This window comes from Choloepus didactylus, chromosome 3 (genome assembly GCF_015220235.1).
Source record: "Choloepus didactylus isolate mChoDid1 chromosome 3, mChoDid1.pri, whole genome shotgun sequence".
Classification (NCBI taxonomy): Eukaryota; Metazoa; Chordata; class Mammalia; order Pilosa; family Megalonychidae; genus Choloepus; species Choloepus didactylus.
Genome location: NC_051309.1, coordinates 172,807,013 through 172,829,924, shown reverse-complemented (window position 1 = coordinate 172,829,924; position 22,912 = coordinate 172,807,013). Strand labels below are relative to the sequence as shown.

Here is a 22,912-nt window from a genome sequence, read left to right as displayed (position 1 = left end):
ATAGGAAATAAGAGAACTGCAGAAAAGGTTAAGCAACATCATGGAGATGTTATCAGAAAAACTCATGAAAAATTCTATAGGAAAAACAACCCAAGTTTCTGCAAATAAATTGCAGCGCAAAAGAGAGAGAGAAATGAGGATCTCTGAATTAAAAGATGGTTAAATGACATACATAGAAGACATTAACCAGTTGCAAGGGTGGAACCTATTTGGTTCTGTTTCAAACTAACAAACTTAAAAAGTTTAACATTTATGAGACAATTAGAATTTGGAACACTGATATTTGGTGAAATGATTAAATTTTAGGAGAAATAATGGCATGATCATTACATTAAAAATTTTTTATATTTTAGAGATTCATACTAAAAAGACATGATGTATTGGTGAGGGAGGATTATGGGTGGGATAGAGATGAAATATGATTGTCTACGAGTTGATAATTTTGGAAGCTGGGTGACGGGTACCTGGGAATCTTTATGCTACATTGTCTACTCTGTGTATGTTTAATATTTCCTAAGTAAAAAGCAAAAAGAAAAAAAAAAAAGAATTGTATCATTTGTCCTTAGTTAATGAAGATCAAGATTTTCCATCTGGCTAGATGAACTCGTCCAAAAAGCTAAATTTAGCCAGTACTGTTACAGTCTCCCAAGTGACCCGATTTACCCTGATTGCTGCCGAGCGCAGCTGAGTTAAATGTTGCTCTCCTTTCTTCCCGTTTTTGCTTTTCCAACACTTACCACATAAGCAAGTGATGTTCGGGAAGTGCCAACACGAACAGAAGCCCGGGAGCTGCTGAAATTGGCAAAGCTTCCTGGATGTCTTACATAAAATCTCCCGTTTCTCTAACATCATTAGGAATCATGTTTTGCACTCCTAATCCAGGACCCCACGACAAGCTAATCGCCTAACATTTGGAACAGGTGCCCCCGAGGTTATGTGCCTGTGAAAACTTAAATAGTCGCGTCATACAAATTATTTTAAAATACTGAAGGAAAATCATTACATACCTTTGCATATTTCTATATCGTGGACCAAGTTGCAGCAGTAACCTTTGGAGTGCGTCACTCTGCCCAGGAAGGCAGCACGTTTGATTTAGATTGCGTAGCCCGTGTAACTGGAAGCCCAGCTGGAGCCCCTCAGGGCAACCAGCAAAGTGCAAAGTGTTCATGACATCATGGTGGTGGGAAAGCATTTTTCACGTTCTGGAGCTCTGGTAAGACAATCTGGCAAATTAATGGGGAAGTGTTCATTTAGGTTAATGTGAGACCATTCTTGTTTCAATTAATTTTTTACTTCAGACTAGTGGTAGAATATTTTACAAGCCTTTCTAATAAAGTGGCAGTGTTTCCTTTGAAGCAGGAGCAATAAATCAAAGCAAAATAATCACAATCTGAGGTTTGAAGCAGATGGTGCATGTAATTTTGCAGAACTGCGCAATCTTCCAGTACTCGCCTTCTAGAAGAGAGCCCCAAAATGTAGGGGGTTTTCTTTTTAAAGGAAACGTAAATGTTCTTACACTTCATCTGTTTCTGTGTTTTTGAAATAGCTTTCCAGCAATATTCCTATGTCTGAAATAGTTACTCTGGCTATTTGGGAAGACCTCTGTTGTGTTTTTCTAAACTCTTCTTTGGGAAGCAATTTCATTTTTATCTTTAAACAGTATATGCTTCATATTATTGTGGGAATATGTAGTCTTGTTTCTAGATTTAAATACTTCCTGCCTATTTTGGCAAAATAACTTGTGCCCATAGGTGCACAGACACATTCAACAAATTTCTTTTAAATTGTTAATAATAATATAAAACTGATCATAAGCATCTTTGCTATTGGAAGGGGGGAGAGAACCCCGAAGCAAAAATAAAACATTCAGACAGGTACAAAACATTATCTTCTATATTTCATCATGAATTATTATCCCTGGAAGTTTTTATTGCCATCAAATAATCTCTTGGTACTCATTTTACTCGTTATTGGTACAGCAGTAAATAAGTAATTGTTTATTCATGAACTAATGTTTTGGGCTTTTTGCCATGTGTCTGTCTTATGTAGATGCTCAGCTTTCTGGGCTCCCACAGGCCTAATACACAGCCATGCACATACTAGATGTATGCTCAGTGAAGTCGGGCTGATATTTTGTTTCTAAAGACAGGAAAAACATAATTAGATTCTGAATCTTTGAGACTATAAATTGCCTCAAATTTTCCTAATCATTCAGTTGAATATTACTTTGGACACTTATTTTAAGTGGGTTAAGTCACCTCTCAGAGATATATCCTCACTTTTCCCAGCATCCTGAAGGCTGAACATTTAAACAAATAAGTATAGCACATGCCTTCTTGGTAGATAAAAGTCTATAAGCTCCTTTGGATATTTATTACCAAAAAATTAGTTTCTTTTATAAGCCTCTTTCTGTTTCCAATTACCAAGAATCTCCTGGGCAACAACTATTTTCAGATAAATTCCACTAACATTTACATTCTCTATTCATAATAGTGCAATGTAGTTTTGTATTCTTTTTGTTTGTCCAAATACAAAATATCAAGATAACTTCATGTTTTTAATCATCTCCATGATGGCTATTGATCCCAGATCAAATAAGTGCTATCCCAGAGGATTAACATTAAACCTTTTGAAAACAAGACACAACATCATAATTTATAATTCTGTGGGTGTAGGGAGAAAAGGGAGACCCATGTGTAAGAAAAAAGGTTGGACTTAAACTAAATTATGATAAGGCTAAAACTGACCCACACTGTCTCTAATTTCCTCAGCTCCTCCTTTGTGGTGCTACCACTTAAAAACATGTTCTCTTGAGAAGGACCCGGTAACAGTCCTTTACAGAACCTCTTGCCAGCAGCGTTCGCCGGGAGCCTGTTCTCCAGCTGTGGAATGGAAGCAGCAGCAAGGGAGGGTATAAGGTAGTGTTTTCTCAGGCAGCCAGTTTCTCTGAAATCATACCACACACACGGCTGCCTGTGTTAGCAGTAACACCTACTCCTATGTGCAAGCCAACTCAAAAAGGAAAATATGATTAAAACCATCTTTAAAGCCCTAATTGTGATTCTCTGGCAGATGCTGACTTTAGGTGTGGACTACACCATAAATATGGAAAATCTTTTAAAAAGAGGGGTCTTGTTTTCCTGCAAATGTTCCAAAGAGAAAATAACAGGGAGAGGAGGCCTGTTCTCCCAGAAAGTACAGATCCTGCCAAATGGTTTCTAAATGTGTTTCTCAAAAATTTCCATGTGCCATCAGTGGCTTTTTAGTACTTCTGGAAATGGAAGGAGCAGAAATCAATGAAACCGTGAGAAAGCAAACATTTGAGGGAACTAGCTTGCTGAGAAAACAGGTAGTCATGCTTTTAAGTCACAATACGGACATGGCACTGGTCCTCTCCACAAGCTAGAAAGACATGAATACACAGTTACATCACTTTGTGATGCTGCAAGGAAAATGCTGAAGCTCTAAAGGGAAGTTTCCACATATTTCTCTATTTGAAATCCAAGTGAATTACGATTTCTGGGGTATATATTAGGCAACCAGAATGAATCATTGGAACTTAAACAAACAGTGAGTAATTTTTATTTCTTTAACTTTGGAATCCAAAAAGAGAGCAATTTTACCACTTATTAGAACTATTTTTAGTCAACTAGAAAGAACCCAGAAGATGTGGGTCAGAATGACAAACAGAAGAAAAAAGATTTGCTCATGAGCAAGACTGAAGCTTCAGGGTCCATTCTCCAGAATACCCAATTACCATTCACACATGAATTCAAGCTGGTTATTTCACTAACATAGCAAAGGCTCACTAAATTGTTTGGGCATGAATCAAAGTGGCTGTTGTGTCATATCCTGTTGGTCCAGCTCAAGTCACAAAAAGGTGGGAAAAGGACGACCCAACAAAGCACCACTCCTGGCACCACCGTCTATAGCTGTCCAGAGTGTTTTCTCTGGCAGGAGTGTCAAAACGAAAGTCAAGTTTGTCTCATTAGTTCTAGACAGTTACATAAGCAAGACCCGGCCAGTCATTTCCTAACTTAGTGCTGGAGTCTATTTCATCTTCTCACCCAACTTCTCTGCTGTCCAAACTTCTAGGAAAATGTTAGTCATTTCTCAACTAAAGAACCAACAGTTTTAAAGAAAAATTTAGACATGTTTTATTGAAAAATAATACATGCTCATGGTTTAAAATATTCAAATAGTAAGAGAATGTACATTTAAAAGCACCCCAAACCCTCTATCTGTATCCAGTCACAGCCTCACTCACCAGAGATGACCGTGAAAGAGGTTATTTTGTATCTTTATAGGAGCAAGAAAATTGATTGAAAATGTATTATATGTCAGGCACTCTGCTAGATACTAAAGACACCAAAAAGTAAGAAATGTTTCCATCCCTTTACTCACAGATTTGTACATTGAGAGAGTCAACATGAAAACACCAGGTGCAATATGTGTGAGAAATGTACTATGGGAAAAAGAGAGAACAATTCTGCCCTAATATTGAAAAGGGGTAGACATTGAGGAATGTTTCCCGAAGTTACACTTGAACGGCATCTTTTAAGGCTGTATGAGAAATCAAAAGGAGAGAGTGAAGGTGGAGCCAGGGGAAGAATTCCAGCCATAAGGAATCACCTAAGCAAATGCAAGGAGTGGTGAACTTTCATGATCTGTCCAGGGAATGGTTGATCATCTGGTGTGGTCAAGACACGGGGGATTCGTTTGGGGGTCTGGTGGGAGGGAAAGCTAGAATTGCAGTCTGGGGCCACATGGTGTAGTGCTTTGAATTCCATACTGAAGATTTTGTGTTTAATTGTTTAAGGAAAGGGCTGTTGTTGAAACAATTTCAAGTAAGGAAGAGATATAATCAAATCTAGATTGAGAAAGAATGCCTGGCACATGAGAGACGTAAAAAATTGTTTGCAGAACGGATGGATCTGTGGAAGGAGAGACCAAAGGAAGGAAGGGAAGTTGAGGTATTGCCATAATCACAATGAGGGGAACCTGAATTAGAGAGGTAAGGTTAGCAAGACAATTTGGAGAAAAAGACTCAGGGAGACTTGCCAACCAGCTAAACGTGGAGGGATAGAGAAATAAAAGTCAAAGGTATTTCTGAGATGTCTATCTTGGGTAGGTGGGTATATGGTATGTCATTGACCAAAATAGGGAACATGGGAGGAGAGAGTATTTTGCTGTGGGAAGTGAGGATGGGGAGGATGGGCAGGGAGGGGGAGGGAGTAGGGAAATGAACCAAAACTATAACTCTTAGAAGAAAACATAGATGTGTATTTTTGTGACCTTGGATTAGGCAATGGTTTCTTAGATATGACACCAAAACACAAGCAAGAAAAGAAATAATAAATTGGACTTCATGAGAATTAAAAACTTTTGTACTTCATAGGACACCATCAGGAAATGAAAAGACAAGTCATGGGGTGGGAGAAATAATATGCAAACCATATATATGATAAGAGACTACTATCAAGATTGCATGTATTTAAAAACTTCTGAAAACAACAATAAAAGACAACTCATTTTTTTAAATGGGCAAAGGATTCGAACATACATTTCTCCGAAGATATGCAAATGGCTCATGAGCCCATGAAAAGATGCTTAATATCTTAACATCATTAGGGAAATGAAAATCACAAACCACAATTGGATATGACTTCCTACACGCTAGCATGGCTAAAATCATAAAGACAGATAAGTGTTGAGAAGGATGTGGAGAACTAGAACCCTTGTACATTGTTAGTGGGATTGTAAAATATAGCCACATTGGAAAACAGTTTGGTGGTTCTTCAAAAAGTTAAACAGAGTTGCCTTGAGACCCAGCAATCCCACTCGTCTCTATATACCCAAAAGAAATGAAAACATATGTTTACAGAAAAATGCATACACAAACTTCATATCAGCATTATTCATAATAGCCAACAAGCGGAAATAATGCAAACATCCCTCAATTGATGACTGGGTAAACACAATGTGTTATATCCAGTAAACAGAACATTATTCAGCCATAAAAAGGAATGATACATGCTACAACATGGATGAACCTGGAAAACATTATTCTAAGTAAAAGAAGTCAGGCACAAAAGGCCACATATGGTATGACCTCATTATTGTCCAATGTCCATAATCAGAAAATCCACAGAGGCAAAAAGAGTTTAGAGATTGTCAGGGGCTGAGGGAACAGGAGAATGTGGAGTGACTGCTAGTGGGTATGGGTTTTCTTTTTGGAGAGATAAAAATGTTCTGGAATTAGATAGTGATGGTTTGGTAAATATACTAAAAGCCAGTGAACTGTCCACTTTAAAAGGGTGACTTTTATGGCATGTGAATGATGTCTAAATTTAAAACTGCTTTAAGAATGGAGGATCTAATAATCTAGTTGTGGTGATTTAAAAAAACCTTTTATTCAGTCAGCTGATAGAAAGTACCCTTCTAGACATTTCAGAAATATCTGACCACCTCTTCTTTCCTTCTCCTACAATTCTGCCGAGGAGCCTTTGGGCACAGCTGAACAAAGGGAATGTTTGCTCCCCAGAGGGGAGGTGGGAAACTGTGGTGGTCAAGAGCAGGGTGAGAAGGGCATCTGCCAGAGGGCATCCTGGTGTGGGGTGTCAGATTCCAATGGGGTGAGGAGACCGGAGGGGTTGGTGGCCACAATGGGAGATTGGTTACATATGCGGGATTGATCAAATAATTAAATATAAAAGGAGAAAGGGGATCAGGTTTCTCACTATAGGAGAAGAGAATTACAAATTTGGAAAGGAGAAAACTAGATGAACACTGTGGTGTTGGATTGGAATTGGAGGTTTCAGTGTGAAACCATGATTTTCAATATAGATGTAGATACAGGCATAATTTGGCATGTGCACGTGCATATGTGCATGTGTGTTCCCCAGCTTTGCCATTGTGAAGGCCTGGGGGCAGTGACACCCAATAGCAGTAAGAACATCAAGCACAGTGACTTTGGTTTCCAAACACTATCCTCCATTAAAAGGAACCAGGGTTCCTTGGAGAATGGATGATTCCAGGGCTGGGGCAAGGAAAGATGAATCTACAACTTCTTTTTGTCCCCAAAAGTAAAGAAATGCTCAAATCATGATGGGGACATATCAAAGGGACATAGAAGCCAGATGGAGGGGCTCCCACTGGCCAAATCTGGGACAACTTGAACCTTAAAATGAGCAATGTTAGTAATGGATGAAAATCCTCTCTGGATGAAAGAGGAAACCATGAGTCTCTACTGATATAAGTAAACAAATAGATTAATAAATTAAACTTTTGATGTGGGATGAGATTTTTACATAATTTGAAAGTATTTTCCCACAAAATACTATTAACAAAGGGGAAAAGAGTAATTTTACAAAGGAAAAGCCTTCCAGATACCACCTGATCAAATGACCAAAGTGAACATCACCAGCAATAGGACAAGTCAGATCAGGGCCATCAGGCAGCTTACAAGGAGACGGCCACGGCATCACTTCCGTGTTACTCCTGCCCAAAGAGGCATAACTTGACTCTAATGGAAAAGGAAACATCAGACAAACACAAATTGTGGGACATCCACGAAATAACTGTCCTGTACTCTTCAAAAGTATCCAGGCTGTGAGAGCCACGGGAAGACTGAGAAACTGCTCCGGATGGAGGAAGATCAAGGCGACATGAAACCTAAATGCAATGTGTGATTCTGAACTGCATCCTTTCTGCAAAATGGACATTGTTGAGACAATTGGCAACACTCAAATGGTTGGTACTAATGTAAAGATGTCAATTTTCAGACTCTCATTTTGATGGTTGTATCAAGATTATGTAGAATGTTCTTGTATGTAGGAACTATACATGAAATTATCTGAGATGATGGGCATCATATTGACAGTTTATCTTACAAATGGCTCAGGAAAAGATGTTTTGTACTGTGCTTCCATTTTTCTGTAACTTTGAGATTGTTCAAAAAGAGAGAAAAAAGAATTATCTGACCCTGAGGGGTCTACTTAAGAATTAAGTAGTAAGAGTGTTACACTAAGAATGTTTGCTTTTGTTGTTTTGTGCCTGTGTGTATGTGTGAGTTTGCACTGTTGTAAATCACACTCACTGAAGCATTACAGATAGCCTGCATTTGTGCTCCACCTGGACATAAACCTGCCCCTTGGCATACGTCTTTAGATAAGTTCAATAGTGTGTGTGTAAATCTTTGTAATTGATATGGCTGGTACCAACTTTCCATAAGTCCTTTATGATCTTTGAATTACAACTAATTTTTAACTTACCATTGCTCCTGGTGATCCAAGAGGTAAGGCCACAGGATATTTTGAATTTAACATAAGAGTTATAAATATGTTAGCACTTAAATGCAGGCTAAATAAGGGCAAGGATTTTTATTTTTCTAAACTATTCCATTTAATGATTTCTCTAATATATATTTTAAAAATAAAAGGTGATTTCTATGAATCATTAATCAAGCTAGTATGAACTCGAAGCAATTCCTTTTCTATATGTTCCAAGTTTTAGCTCTCCCACCCTTTTAGCTTTCTTGAAATTACTTGTACTTGTAAATAGCAAAACTCTAACAAACCGGACTGTAGGGATCCAATCCTGCACACCTGCTATTGTGGGAGGGGAAAAAAAGCTGCAGAAGCAGGTGGAGTGGAGGGCAGTAGAAGGGAAGATAGAAACCTTTAAATTAACCTGCTCCCTCCCACCCTTCATTACATCCATCAAGATCAGTTAAGTGCTAATCATGTATCAGGCAGTAAAATAGGCGTTGGGGATATATTATGGGCCCTTTAAGGAGCTTTGGGTTTAGGGGAAGGGTGAGCTAGAAATTTAGGTATATTCTAATAGTTTCTACAAAAGAAGTCAAAGTGCTATTGGTACAGGGAAAATCACTGTCTCACAGGAATAAGGAAAGTCTTCACAGAAAGGTAACCTTAAAAAGCCCGACCTTGGTTGCAGTTTGCCAGGAAAGGAGGGAGGGAGAGAATTATGAGCCAAAGGAAGAGTTAAAGCAGAAAGCTGAAGGTCTGAAAGTGGAGTTCTTCAGGGCTAATAGAGAGCGTGGAAGTGTGAGCACACACTGAGGCTGTGTGTGTGTGTGCCAGGAGAGACAGGCGAGCAGAGCAGACTGAAAGGGCCCAGTAGGGTCAGGCAATTTTAAAAAAAGAAAAAAATGGCCAAAAACAAAAAACAAAAAACCAATAACAGCAAACACTCTCATATGCTGTGCTAAGGAGTTTGGACTTCAACCTGAGGGCGATGGGACAGATGTCAGCGGACATTTTACTGGATGGAGAGTGACACAGTTAGCGCCCTCCCGGCACCAGGATTCTGGGATTCTGAGGAGTGGAAACGGGCCGACCCGGGTGTCTCACCCCTTGGGCAGTGAGAACTGCTCCCTCTATTGCTTTATTTAGCAATGTACCCAAACATTACCTCCTCCCCTCCTGTTTACCCTCGCTAAAATAGCATCCCTGGCGTTTTCTATTACTCAGCTTTATTTTTCTTCATAGTATTTCCTGGGTTTTTACTTATTTATTTATCTGCTTACTGTCTGTGTCCTGCACTGCTGTATAAACTCTATGATATAGTTTTTACCGCTGTCTTCCCAGAGCATCATACAGGGCCTGGCATATAGTAAGTGCTCAAATGTTCTTGAATGAGCAAAAAGCAACACAGACCCACAACACATCCTGGTCCAAAGAACCTGGGAACCAGACAACTAAGATTCTGGGAAGGGGAACTTTGCAGCTGAAAGTTCTCCCCTTTCCACTATCTCTGGAGCTGCTGTGAGCAGACGAGGCCCTGGCAGACTGTGTGGTAAGAAGCCCCAAGAGGCTCTCTAGAGCAATAAAGCCATCCAAATGCCTTGGCCAATTCTTACCCTTAAAATCTTCTGTCAGTTGCTGTTTTCCTTTGCCTGAACAGCTATCACAAATACTGCAAAATGGGTTGGCTTAAACAGTGGGATTTTTTTTTTTTAACAGGGAAATTGTAGGTTTACAAAAAGTCATGCAGAAAATACAGAGTTTCCCTATACTCCCCCGCACCCCCCAGTTTTCCCTACTAACATTTTGCATTAGTGTGGTAACTTTATTACAATTGATGAAACAATACTGTATTATTATAATTATACTATTAACTGTAGTCCATACTTTACATTAGGGTTCACTGTTTGTGTTGTGAAGGCCTATGATGGTTTTTATACAACCTAAAATTTCCCCTTTTGACCACATTCAAACATATAATTCAATGGTGTTAATTATATTCACAATGTTATGCTACCATAGCCATCATCCATTACCAAAACTTTTTTATCAGCCCAAACAGAAACTCTGCATCCAGGAGTATTATTTCCCCATCCCTCACCCCCTACCCCTGGCCCTGGTAACCTGTAATCTACTTTCTGTCTCTGTGAATTTTCATTTTCTAGTTATTTCATATAAATGAAATCATATAATACCTGTTCTTTGTGTTTGGCTTATTTCACTTAATATGATGTCTTCAAGGTTCTTCCATGTTGTAGCATGTATAAGACTTCCTTTCTTTTTACAACTGAATAATATTCCATTGTATGTTTATACCACATTGTGTTTAGCCATTGATCTGTTGATGGACACTTGGGTTACATCCCTCTTTTGGCTGTTGTGAATAATGCCAATTGTGAATAATGAACATCAGTGGCAAATATATGTTCAAGTCTCTGCTTTCAGTTCTTTTGGGGATATACCCAGAAGTAGGTATAACTTTCTGAGGAACTGCCAAACAGTTTTCCACGACAGCTGTACAATTTTACATTCCCACCAACAATATATGAGGGTTCCTATTTCTCCACACCCTCTCCAACACTTGTTTTCCATAAAAGTTGCCATTCCAGTTGATATGAAATGGCATCTCATTGTGATTTTGTTTTGCATTACCCTAACTGCTAATGTGTGGAGTATCTTTTCATGTGCTTGTTGGCCAGCTGTATATCTTCTTTTGAAAAATGTTTTCTTCAAGTCTTTTGCCCATTTTTAATTGGGTTGTTTGTCTATTTTTTGAGTTGTAGGATTTCTTTATATATTCTGGGTATTAAACCCTTACTGAATATGTGATTTCCAAATATTTTCTCCCATTCTGTTGGTTTTTTTACATTCATAATCAAGTCCTGTGATACACAAAAGTTTTAAATTTTGATGAAGTCCCATTTATCTGATTTTTTTCTCTTGTTGTTCATGCTTTTGGTGTAAAGTCTAAGAAACCCAATGCCTGACACAAGGTCCTGAAGATGCATCCCTATGTTTTCCTCTAGGAGATTTATAGTTTCGTTCTTAACATTAAGCTCTTTGATCCATTTTGAGTTAATTTTTGTATATGGTATGAGGTAGGGGTCCACTCTCATTCTTTTGCATACGGCTATCATCCAGTTTTCCCAGCACTATTTGTTGAAGAGACTCTTCCTTCCCTATTGAGTGACTTGGTACACTTTTCAAAAATCAGTTGGTCATAGATGTCAGCAGAGATGTCTGTTAGGTTGAGTTGGTTTCTAGTGTCATCCAAGTCTTCTATTTCCTCATTGATCTTTGTCAAAATGTTCTATCCGTTATTGACTGTGGTATATTGAAGTCTCCTGCTACTAATATAGAACCGTCCATTTTCCCTTCAAATCTGTCAATATTTGCTTCATATATTTGGGTTCTGTCTTGAGATACACTTACATTTATAATTACATCATCTTGTTTAATTGATTCCTTTTCAGTATATAGTGACCTTCTTTGTCCCTCATAACAGTTTTTGATTTAAAGTCTTTTTTATGTGATATTAAATAGATATTAAACAGATCTCTGTTTACTGTTTGCATGGTATATTTTTTTCCATCCTTTCACTTTAATCTACTTGCATCTTTGAATTTAAAATGAGTCTCTGGAAGTAGCAAATAGTTGGGTTATGCTTTTTTTTTTTTAATCCATTCTGTTAATCTCTGCCTTTTGACTTTTACATTCAAAGTAACTACTGATCTTGCATCATTTTGCTATTTGGTCATTGTAATTCTTATACCTTGTATGCCCTCACTTCTTTTGTTAATGCCTATTTTCAGATTTATTTGATTTTTTGTAGTGTACCGTTTTGAGTCTCTTTCCATTTCTTTCTGAATATATTTTTCAGATATTTTCTTTGTGGTTACCATGGGGCTTAAATTTAACATCCTAAATCCGTAACAGTCATGTTTAATTTGGTACCACCTTTACTTTAATAGCATACACAATCACTGTTCCTATACTCCTCCATTCTCTCACCTTTTTGTCATACTTATTACAAATTATATCTTTATACACTGTATGTCTGAAGCCACAGAGATTCAGCAGACTCCTGAGGTCTGAGCTTTAACCTGCTACCTTCAATTCCCCAGCATCTTGCTTGCTTGACTCCAAAAGACATGAGGCAGTCATTATGTACAGGCATACTTGTCAACAAGGTTCCTAGAAGTGTCCAGTCTGTGGAGGTATTTCCCTGTATCTCCAACAGCTAGAGTAAAATGGAGTGGGGGAGAATCCAGGAATTTCTCACAATGCTGGCTGATGGGTCAGGTCCTTAGCTTTCCCAAGCCACATGGTTAACAACCACCTCGAATCTCAAGGGAAGCAGACAAATCACAATTATCTGAAAACAAGTGGCTTTGGTTTCTAGGACTTTTCAATTTGAGAACTAACCAATTTGTTCCTATTTCAGGCAACCAAAACCTTATATTATGGATATGCAAGGAGGATATAGTCGTGGTGCCATTGCTTGGCATATTGGTGATTATGAAGACACCCATCAAAGAAATTCCAAATGGGCTATCCTTGTCAGGCAGAGTAAGTCACCAAGAGCTTCCAGGCCATCTAAGCTGCAAAAGCTACCTGAAAAGGAAGAGGTACGATCTTGTGTTTTATTGAATCATCACAGAAAAAAATCTGGCTGTTTCAAAAAGTGAATTAGAGAGTACTGTTAAATAGTAATACCATGAATACAATTTTATAGCTCCTTTTAACCTATCAAAACATTTTGTAATTTATGTTTTATTTCCACAGTGGGAAATTTTCCCATTTTATACCTAAAAGATTTTATAGCTAAAGAAAACAAGAGATTGTGCAGTTGTGTTCTTCGAACTGCTTATTTATCATATAACCTAGAGAATGGTCATCCCCTTGATTTCTGAAAGCTGAGAAAGCACCAGTCTGTGAAATGGAGGTAAATGTGTAACCTTCCTTAAAATCCTCATAGACTGGTTAGCATACTAAGAATAAACTAGTTCAATTTTTAGTTTTTTTTTCCTTTACTATCTATGGAATCTTGGGCACGTATAATTTTCCTATGTGGGCTTTTATAAGTAAAATAGGGATATTGGTATTTTTCCTGAATATTTTGTACAGTTATCATGAGAATCAAGTAAAGGATATATACGTATATATTCAATTCAACAACTATTTCCTGAGGCCTATGTACAAACCACTCTCCTATGTTATCTTTCTGCATAACCCCACAGCACAATGCATTTTATAGTGATTCAGTATTTCAATATTGAGTATGACGACAAATTTCTATAACAGAAAAGGGAATATAATTGCTTAGATATCTTTGGAGACTCTGGTTCCCTTCATGAAGAAAGACCTCTCTCCACTGAAGAATCTTGCCAAGTCACTAAAACATTGTTTACTCACTGTTGCCAGAGATCTGATTCATCAGCAATTAATTATTTCTATTTGAAGCATTCCATGAGGGAGCCACAGTAGTCCTCCTTGGTAGGTCCTGACCCCCAGGGACACTTTGTACTGAAAAAGGGAGTAGTTCAGCAGCTAACATTCCTATGTGGTCTGAATTTGGGGATCGCTCCAAATGAGATGATTTATTGCAGTTTGAGTGGGGAAGGCTTGAATTACTTTCCATCACTGAACTAGTTTTGTGTAGAATTAGCACAATCACAGATTAAATTATCCCAAATGCCTCCTCCTATCATTCATTAAATCCAACTGAGATATTTTTGGGAATTAAAAAAAATCTTTTAAAAGACATTTTATTTTGAAATGATTTCAAACTTACAGAAGAGTTGCAAGAACAATACAGAGAATTCCCAATATACTCTTCACACAGAATCATCAATTGTTAATTTGGTTCACTTTAATGCTCTTTCTTTATATATATGTATGTGCGTATGTGTAGGAACATAAACACACTTTTTTTTTTTCTGAACCATTGAGAGTAAATTGCAAACATGAAGCCCCTTCACCCCAAAATATTTCAGTGTATACTTCCTAAGAACAAGGATGTTCTTTCATATAACCATGTACAATGATAAAATTCAGGAAATTTAATATTGATACACATTACTGTCTAATATACTGTTCATATTCATATTTTATTTAAATGTCCTTTGTTTTTTCCCTGATCCAGGGTCCAATCTAGGATCATGTACTATGTTTAATCTTCATGTCTCCTTAGTCTCCCTCAGTTTGGAATAGTTCCTCAGTCTGTTGTTTATGACATTAACATTTTTTTAAAGAGGACAGGCCAGTTTTTTAGACTAGCTCTCAAATTGGGTTTGCCTAAAGTTTCCACATGATTTGATTGAAGCTATATGTGCTTTTGGCAGAAATCCCAGGTAATGATATTGTGTCATTCTCAGTGCATCACTTCAAGAGGCACCTGATGTCAGTTTAACTAATTATTGTGATGGTAATTGATCACTTGCTCACACCAGGCACTAGGGAACCAAAAAGCAATGTGATGTGTATGGGTACGTTCAAGTTCTTTATCAATGGCATGATTTTAAGACTGCTTCAGGAAACATGGAAACCACCCAAAATTTTCATCTCATCTGAAAAGGATTTTGAAATATCTAATGTTACTTCTCCCTGTAGACTTTAAGATAACAATTCAGTATGTTATTATGCTGCTGAGGAAGTTACAATTATAGCATATTTCTTCCTGAGACCACTATATCAATGGATCCCATCCCATTAAAAATATTTTGTATTGCCCCTTTTCTGTCCTAAATAAAACTCATGGATAACGTAACTACCTACATGCATAATTTATAACAAATCACTATGCCTTAGATATACTATAAAAAAGAAAAGTAATTTATAAAAATATATATTTAACACATAAATGCTGGGGTACAAGTAAATTAGAAAATATAATGAAGTGGGCAGATGCTTGCATCTATATGTAGAGTCTCCATGAATGCAACAGCTACAAATAAGACACACAGATTTACTATACTGGTGACTCAAACACCATGAACAGTGTAGGTGTTGATAATGTAATTTCCCAAAATTATATGAGTTCTTGGTAAAGACCAAGGAATCAACTCTTGCTAAAATTCTAAACCTTATTAAGAAGTCTTCCCTCAATTTATGCAAGAGCTGCAGTCCTAGAAAACTCAGCATATATTAAAATCATGTTAAGACACACGTTGCACTTTTAGTAAAGCAGAATTAAGTTCTCAGCTCAGGTCATTATAAATTTTTTTTTTTTTTTTTAAACCAACAGGAAGGTCCAGGAGGACATTTAAAGGTCATGCAGGATGTGGGATCATTCTCTAGACGGTGGGGCCATCCCACACCCTGCAAGATCTCTCTGCAATCGTCCTCAGTCCCCACCCACTAAATGCCATAGCTCTCACTCGTCATTGTGCTAACCAGAAAGGTCCCCACATTTCCAAAACACCCTTGTTGAAAACCACTGATATATACAATGAACTTGTTCCAGGATGAATTATTGGAAATGAGACCTCTTAAGTTTGATTAAATGTAACAAACACAGCATATGCACCACAATGAAAATGTTCAAGATAAATTCAAAAGGTTTATTGCACCAAATGCCACAGAGAGAAATGGATCAAAATAATAAGTGAACAAGTTTTAAGAAAAAGTTCCCACACATTGACATTGGTATCTATTCAACTGATTAAAAATATAGTTTTATCAATTTGTCTTTAATGGGGCTTCAATAATAACAAATTCCAGAATTTTCTCTTTTTTTATACCACTTACATTTAAGCATATTGAAATCTTGCTTCCAAGATGAATGGTTCACCAAATCTTGATATGTAAAAAATGACATTCAGAGGGGGCTGCGTGATTTAGGCAAAACATATGTTAAAATATCCCCTCACCCCAAAGCACAAGAAAAATAAACTGGTTCACATTGACCAAGAGAAGACTTTTTCAATTAATGGTGACATTATGCATGAACAAAATACCCTCAAAAGTACATACTATTGGAAAAATCCAGACATTTAAAAGAATTTGGGGGTGACTTTATCTTCTTTATTTTTCTGTACAATCAACTTAGTGAAGAACCTAAAAAGCTACAGACTAACTTTTTATAAAATCTCAGGACCTAATTGTAATAGCCCAAATGACAGTTTAGTATCATTTAGCAAGTGGGGATTTTCCTCCCTCCAAAAAGTTAATTTTGAAAAATATGGTAAGTTTAAAAAGTTGCAATGTGTAAACAGCAATTCCATGGGATGTGAAAAGATTATAGTTACTTTCATTAAAAAACAGCACACTTCAGAAAAATGGATTGAAGCCTGTACAAAAAGCTATTTAACACTGATAAAAATAAAATACTTTGGAATTATGCACAAGTATGGAAGCTACATTTAAATTTTCATTGTCTTGTTTAAACATACACAATTACCTTTACATTCATATCACTTGTTAATTTATTAAAAATAAAACTGCAACATGCTAAAAAGAGGTCCATCACAGTAACATTTACACACTTCTGCTCTGTCATGCTTCATGATCTTGCTTAAAAAAGCAAGATGCTACAAAAGTTACGCTCAACAGGTAAGACTTAAGAGTTGAAGAAACCCTAAAGATAGAATCCTGTCAACTTGAGGTAGTTTTCTTGATTTTTAAAAAAATTTTTATTTTTTTCTTGTGGTGGGCATGGGAGAGAATAGGATCCCTTTCTTGTCTCTTCAGCTAAAACAGAATGCTACTGGGTAGTAGAGGATGTGTGAGTGGGTGTAAATCAACACAATTTCATGAGATTTGTTTTCTTTTTCACTTTTGGGAAGAAGTTGAATTTAAGACAAAGAAAACTTGAATGCTATTTAAAGGAGGATTAGAAAAGAGCAGCAACATTCTCAATCTGTTTTTGGAGGCAGAAGATATGAGATTATGCACTGACTGGGATCCTGAACGTCCATTGAGACAATCCCCATGTGGGATCCACCTGTAATTTTCCAACAGATATTTTTTCCAAGAGAAAGTTTTGGGAGATTAAATTAAGAGGCAAATTAAATTTTCTCAGGCTTTGGGGGATGAGGTGGCTAGGCTAAATCTTTTATGTGTGGAGTTTAGAATCAGCCATTTAAAGCTCAGTTTCCCTCTGATGGGTCAAATTTTCAACCTGCCATTATGTACACATTAAAATGGACTGATTTTGTATCTAGTTACTTTCAATGAAACCCTGGAAGGTGGTAAATGAGGAAAAGTGCCCTAAATGTGTAAACAAGGAAAACAGAACTAGAGATAGATGAGGGGAATGCTTTAAACTGGTACAGATGGAAAGGATGTAATATCAGCTATTATAATTTATTCAAGTCTCATGAATAACAAATGACAAGTGAGCTGAGCCACAAGTGAGGTTCATTCTCTTTCTGCACTGTAACAACAAACAACGATGTCATGGAATTAGGGAATTTAAAACATCAAACTCAAATGTTAGGCTAATGGAAATATAAAAATATAAAAGGATGGAAAACTTCAATTTTATGAAAAAAACACAATGGAAGTAAAGACTTTAAGAGCCTTCATGCACCCAACCACATTTCACAGTGTAAAAAAAAGAGAGGGAGCGGTTGGAGTTCCCACCTATTCCTAAGAAATATGCATCCATTTTTCCCCCATTGGTACTGCTAGTGCACTCTTTCAAACAAGTAATGAACTTAGATATGTAAAAGAATAAAGAGACAAATCTATGTAACTTGGTATTTAGGATCAGGATTTTACAAATAGAAAATATGAAGCCATTCTAACTCCTAAAAGGGTGGTTACTTCATATTCTTAGGTACGAAGGATAAATGAAAAGGATTAGAATTATTCAGCATGAAAGAGTGAAAGGAAATCAGAGCCTAGTTATAGTTAACTGCACTCAAGATCTGTAAGGTGCTAAGTATTTTTGCTTTACTAGAGAAGTTTCTCTCTTTTAATGCTTAATTCTTTTAGAAAGACTTTTATGTTACCCTGGATGTTATCTGTCTCATGGTCAGTAAGCTAAGTAAAATTTCTTTTATATTAACAGAAAACTACATGTTTTCTTTTTGAAAAAAAGTGAACTATGCTAACGAATAAACAATTTTTCATTTTGGCAGGTTTTATATGATGGATAAAATAACTTCTGGAAAGACGTTTTAAACAGGATGTAGCAATTAGAAGGCACAGAGATGATAATGTTAAACATTAGATCATAAATGGATTGTTTCTATATGTTCAAACTAATTACTTTCATTAGTCATCCTGAACTGTTGCAGGTGACATTTCTCACCAGGACAGCCATGCCTTTTGAAGTATGGTCACTGGTATTAAGTATTATAAAAAAGTGGCTTCAGCTGGAAGCATTTACCAACAGAAACACTCTTGAGCATGCAGAAGTAACTATGGTAAATGGCCTCTCTTAAAAAAAACAAAACAAAACAAAAACCAAAAACTGCTGAAATCTCTAAAGTACAAGGGTAAAACATATGGTATCATACTCTGCACTTTGCTGCTATAACTACATCTTGATGAGATTAAGATGCTACATCAATTTGTGGGTTTATTAGAAAGACCCTGCACAGCCGATCTATCCCTAACCTACCTGTGGCTGCATCTGAAACAAAGTAAACTCCAAAAAAAAATGAAAACAGTGGGTCCCTGAAGCACTCTCTCTTCCCAACAGGCAAACCTCTTTCATGTTTATGTCAAACAGTAACATCTACAGCCACCAGAGCCAAAGATGGCACAAAGTGACTTTCTTCATTTCACCTTTTGTAAAAAGCAACCTCCAACCTGGAATCCTGAGTCCTTGTATGACTGTCTTCTTACCATAGCAAAATAAGCTTTCTCCAGAGCTCATGCTTAAAACTCTGAAACATTTTCCTACTGGAATGTTATGTACATCCTTTACCTCCCTGCTTCAAAGTCGTCGAAAAATGTGAACAGGCCCGTCTCACTTGTTATTATTCTACCCAAACAGCACAAGGCAATCTGTACCAACAGCTTAGTGTTTACTGTAGTGCTTATTTTCCTCTTATCGAAAAGGTCACTCTCTCTGTTGATTCACGGGTAACAAAAGGCCTGAAGTGTTCATGAAAAACACAAATGCCATTATGTCAAGTAAATCTAAGTCTTCCAATGAAGTATTTGCTTGAAAGCAACAAAAACCAAAACCAAACAAAAAACAAAACAAAAAAACCCCACAAAAAACAAAAAAACAAAAACAAAAAATACAAAAAACAAAAGGTGGAATGACTGTTTCTACTTGTTCTTCTTATGCATTTGACGTTACAAAGAGCTTCTTTTTTTCTCCTTCAGTTGAGAATTTGATTTTTTTTTTTCTTCCAAGGAAGAACTGTCCTGAGCTTTAGCTTATAAGAGTATTTGAGCCACATATGGAGAATGAGTACTGGCAATAGCAGTCAACAGAGGCAGGTCGTTAGATTCAATCCTGAATAATGAAAAAAGAAAAGAATATTATCTTAAAATAGCATGACTTTATAGGAAAGTATTATTTCTAGGTACCAAGCTTGGTGGATAATTGCTTAGAACTAATCAAAAAGTTAATAGCTGAAAGGATGATAAAATCAACAAAATCTCCTAGTGGAGAATGCCCAAGGGGGCAATGGGAGATGCATGTAGGCAGGTGTGCTGTGCATATTTGCAGACATACAGCTGTTCCTCCCACAGCCCAAGTTCACATGACTTCAAGTCCATACCTTTCCCGTATTCTCTGTACAACCTCATTATGTCATGCTTTACTGTTTTCTCCATCATCTCCACATTCCTCCAGTCATCACTCCTGAATGCAGACTGATTGTACACCTAGGCTCATATTAGTCTTAAGAAAAGGATAATGGTACTAATTTCTTCAAAAACCTTGGAGATTTGTTCAAAGGACAACTTAGATCCTTACCAGGCATTTGAGCCACAACATTCTGAGAGCAAATGGACACTAACAGATACTGGATCAAGAAACATTACAGCTTCAAATGGACCTTGGCTGCCTCTCTTGAAGCAGAGGCTGATACAGTAAGGTTACTTGCTAAATGCTGCCAGATGTCTTGAAAAATTAGGACTGCTTCAGTCTGTGGAATACATCCTAATTCTTTCATGTGAATTTCAAAAAAAGAAAAAAGAAAAAGAAAAAGTAGCTGGTATTACTTCATGGAGTTTTCTATTCTTTCCCCAGTAATGCTACCAACAGTTCTAAATTCAGGTGAACAAGAGGCTGCCCATACCTTTAGTGCTGCTGGCCCTGACAATGGGAGGAAGAGGCTAAAAGAGAGGATGAACATGATTTCCACTAATAATGTTCTAAGAGGACTTAGAAAGATGAGTGCTAAGGGTAAATACACTCTCAAGGTCCCTTTAATTGTATTGATGATGGACACCTGTCACAATCAGGAACCAGGTAAATGTACAAGCATAAGGTACACATCTGGCAATGGAAAACCTCATGCATGATACAGCACTAGATAAAGCTCTAGGAGGGGAAATGTAAACACAAGCTGTTGTTTCATGTCTGAGCTTGCAACTTTAGTATCTCACTTAAATTACTAGAAATGGGCAGTGTGGGATTAAAAATTTCACTTTCTAGCATGATACTAAGCCAGGGAGAAGACTAACAAAGTTTTATCACTAGTCTACAGTATCTATTACTGAGTTTGCAGGTATGAAACTCAGTAATAGATACAAAGAGCACGCGGGCCATCAGGGAGCAGCAGAGGCACACATCGGATGGACACCTGCGCACTTCAGTGGGCCTGCCAGTTAAGGGTGGGCACAGGTTAAACGGGTCAGTGGGTATAGGGCTAGGGACAGCCCCATTCACAGGGAGAAATGGCAGCACCTCACAGCACTCACCCCAGTACAACACCCAATTCTTTCACATGGACTCGTGTGTGTCCTCGAAGATACTCAGACAGCATTTTACTTTTAAGGTACATTTCCTGTAGTCTATCTTCAAGATGCATGATGCACTGTGAAGCCAAGAACATTCACAATGAGGGACAGAATTCACAAATCCCTGCCAATATTTTAAGAGCTGGAATTCTCTTATTTCTAAGTGCACAACTATAATCTTATCCCTTTCAAATAACTTAAAACATTACAAGTTATCTCAAACCCTGCCACTAGTAAGTAAAAGAATAGGTGGAACTGTAACCCATAACATCCTTTGAAATTTGTTCTGTAGCTACTTGTTAAATGGTAATTTGAAAGCTATACCTTTTTGTTTATAAGTTGCATTTCACAATAAGGAAATAAATGAAACTACAGTACTATAACTCATAATAACTTTGGAAATTTCCTATATATCTACTTGTTAAATCACACTTTGAAAGGTATTACCTTTTTGTATATATGTTATATTTCATAATAAGGAAATAATTGAAACTGTGGAATTGTAACCTATAATATCCTTTGAAATTTGCTCTCTACTTGTTAAATTGTACTTGGAAAGTTGTCATTTTTATGTATACATGTTATATTCTATGATAAAAAATGAAAAAAAAATAAAAAAATAGATTTTTGTAAAACAATGGTTTACTTTTTCTAATTATAATTAATATCTTCACATACATCTTCCCTATCATTTTTAAAAAGCATTTGTTTTTTACATAATTGAGATTATTCTTTAAGTACAATTGTTTCCTGCTTGTTAAAAACTTTCTAACAATCCTTTCCCCATGTTATTAAAAATTCTTTATTGATCTAATTTTTATAATGAAATAATTTCTGAGACTATGAAAATACCTTTACTTGCTTAACCACATAGCAATGTGCATTTTTGTTATTGTAACTTTGTAAATAACATGTTTGTGTTATTTTTTTCATATATCTAAGATTATTTTGGTGCAATGCATTCCTAGAAGTAGAATGGCTGCAATAATTATTGGCAATAAGGTTATTTTGAAAAAAAGTTTTTTTTTTTTTTTTCGCTTTCAAGTGTATATTTTAACTAGGTCTTTAATAACAATAAAGAAAAGGCAATTATATCAGGACATCTCTACCCTTGGAATTGAGTCCAACTTCATCTTTTAGAGAACAGCAACCATCTGTCTTTCACCAGAGGCAAATGCTTTTGCATTTGGCAGGCAGAGGAATCCAAGTACCTTCAGTAAGACACCTGATGGCAAGGATAATTCCATCATACATAATTTTCTTCTAGACCATTATGCCTGTTATTTTCAAGGTAAAAAGATTAACAGGTGCATTTGAAAAGGTTGATCTTGACCATCTGGGCCGATCAGTGACATGGAAAAAGCATCCATTAGAGATGCAGTCTTTTCAGAGTTTTTTATTGGCTTAAAATCCTAAATGCATTGTGCTGGAGGGATGAAATACAACTAGTAAGTGACTAAATAGTAATCAAAGCAAGGAGGATTTCACCAATTTCCATGAAAATATTCCCTCAAGTAAACAGTTAATTGGTGACAGAATCTTACGTTAAGTTTCAGTTCTTTATAGAGTATAAACTTTTTAATAAGAATGGTAAAAAATATTAAAGAGATTCTCACATTACATTGAATCCTTTATGTTGTAAAATAATTAGTTCACAGTGTTTACACAGTCTCCATGAAAACTATATATTGCAATGTGGAAATAAAGAGAACATTGGTCTGTATGGCATGTACACTAAAACTGTAATCAAAGTATTTGCACATTGTTCTTAA

The 22,912-nt window shown here is 36.7% G+C and overlaps 2 protein-coding genes across 7 annotated transcripts in view; one reads left to right on the top strand and one right to left on the bottom strand.

Annotated features, from left to right (window-relative positions):
* Positions 1-22,912, top strand: part of C3H4orf45 (chromosome 3 C4orf45 homolog) — a 101,649-nt gene that overhangs the window by 78,068 nt on the left and 669 nt on the right. The window contains exons 4-5 of one of the 2 annotated variants that reach the window (XM_037830913.1): positions 12,712-12,895; positions 20,428-20,986. In XM_037830913.1, coding sequence (XP_037686841.1) covers positions 12,712-12,895; positions 20,428-20,430 — 187 coding nt within the window. In that variant the 3' untranslated portion in view covers positions 20,431-20,986. Of the gene's footprint in view, positions 1-12,711; positions 12,896-20,427; positions 20,987-22,912 lie in introns of those variants that run through there. The other variant, XM_037830912.1, reaches the window with a different exon arrangement.
* Positions 15,807-22,912, bottom strand: part of FNIP2 (folliculin interacting protein 2) — a 137,633-nt gene continuing 130,527 nt past the window's right edge. For all 5 annotated transcript variants that reach the window (XM_037830908.1, XM_037830909.1, XM_037830907.1 and 2 more), the window contains 2 exons: positions 21,102-21,217; positions 15,807-19,686 (listed from right to left, as the gene is read on the bottom strand). In XM_037830908.1, coding sequence (XP_037686836.1) covers positions 19,608-19,686; positions 21,102-21,217 — 195 coding nt within the window. In that variant the 3' untranslated portion in view covers positions 15,807-19,607. The remainder of the gene's footprint in view (positions 19,687-21,101; positions 21,218-22,912) is intronic.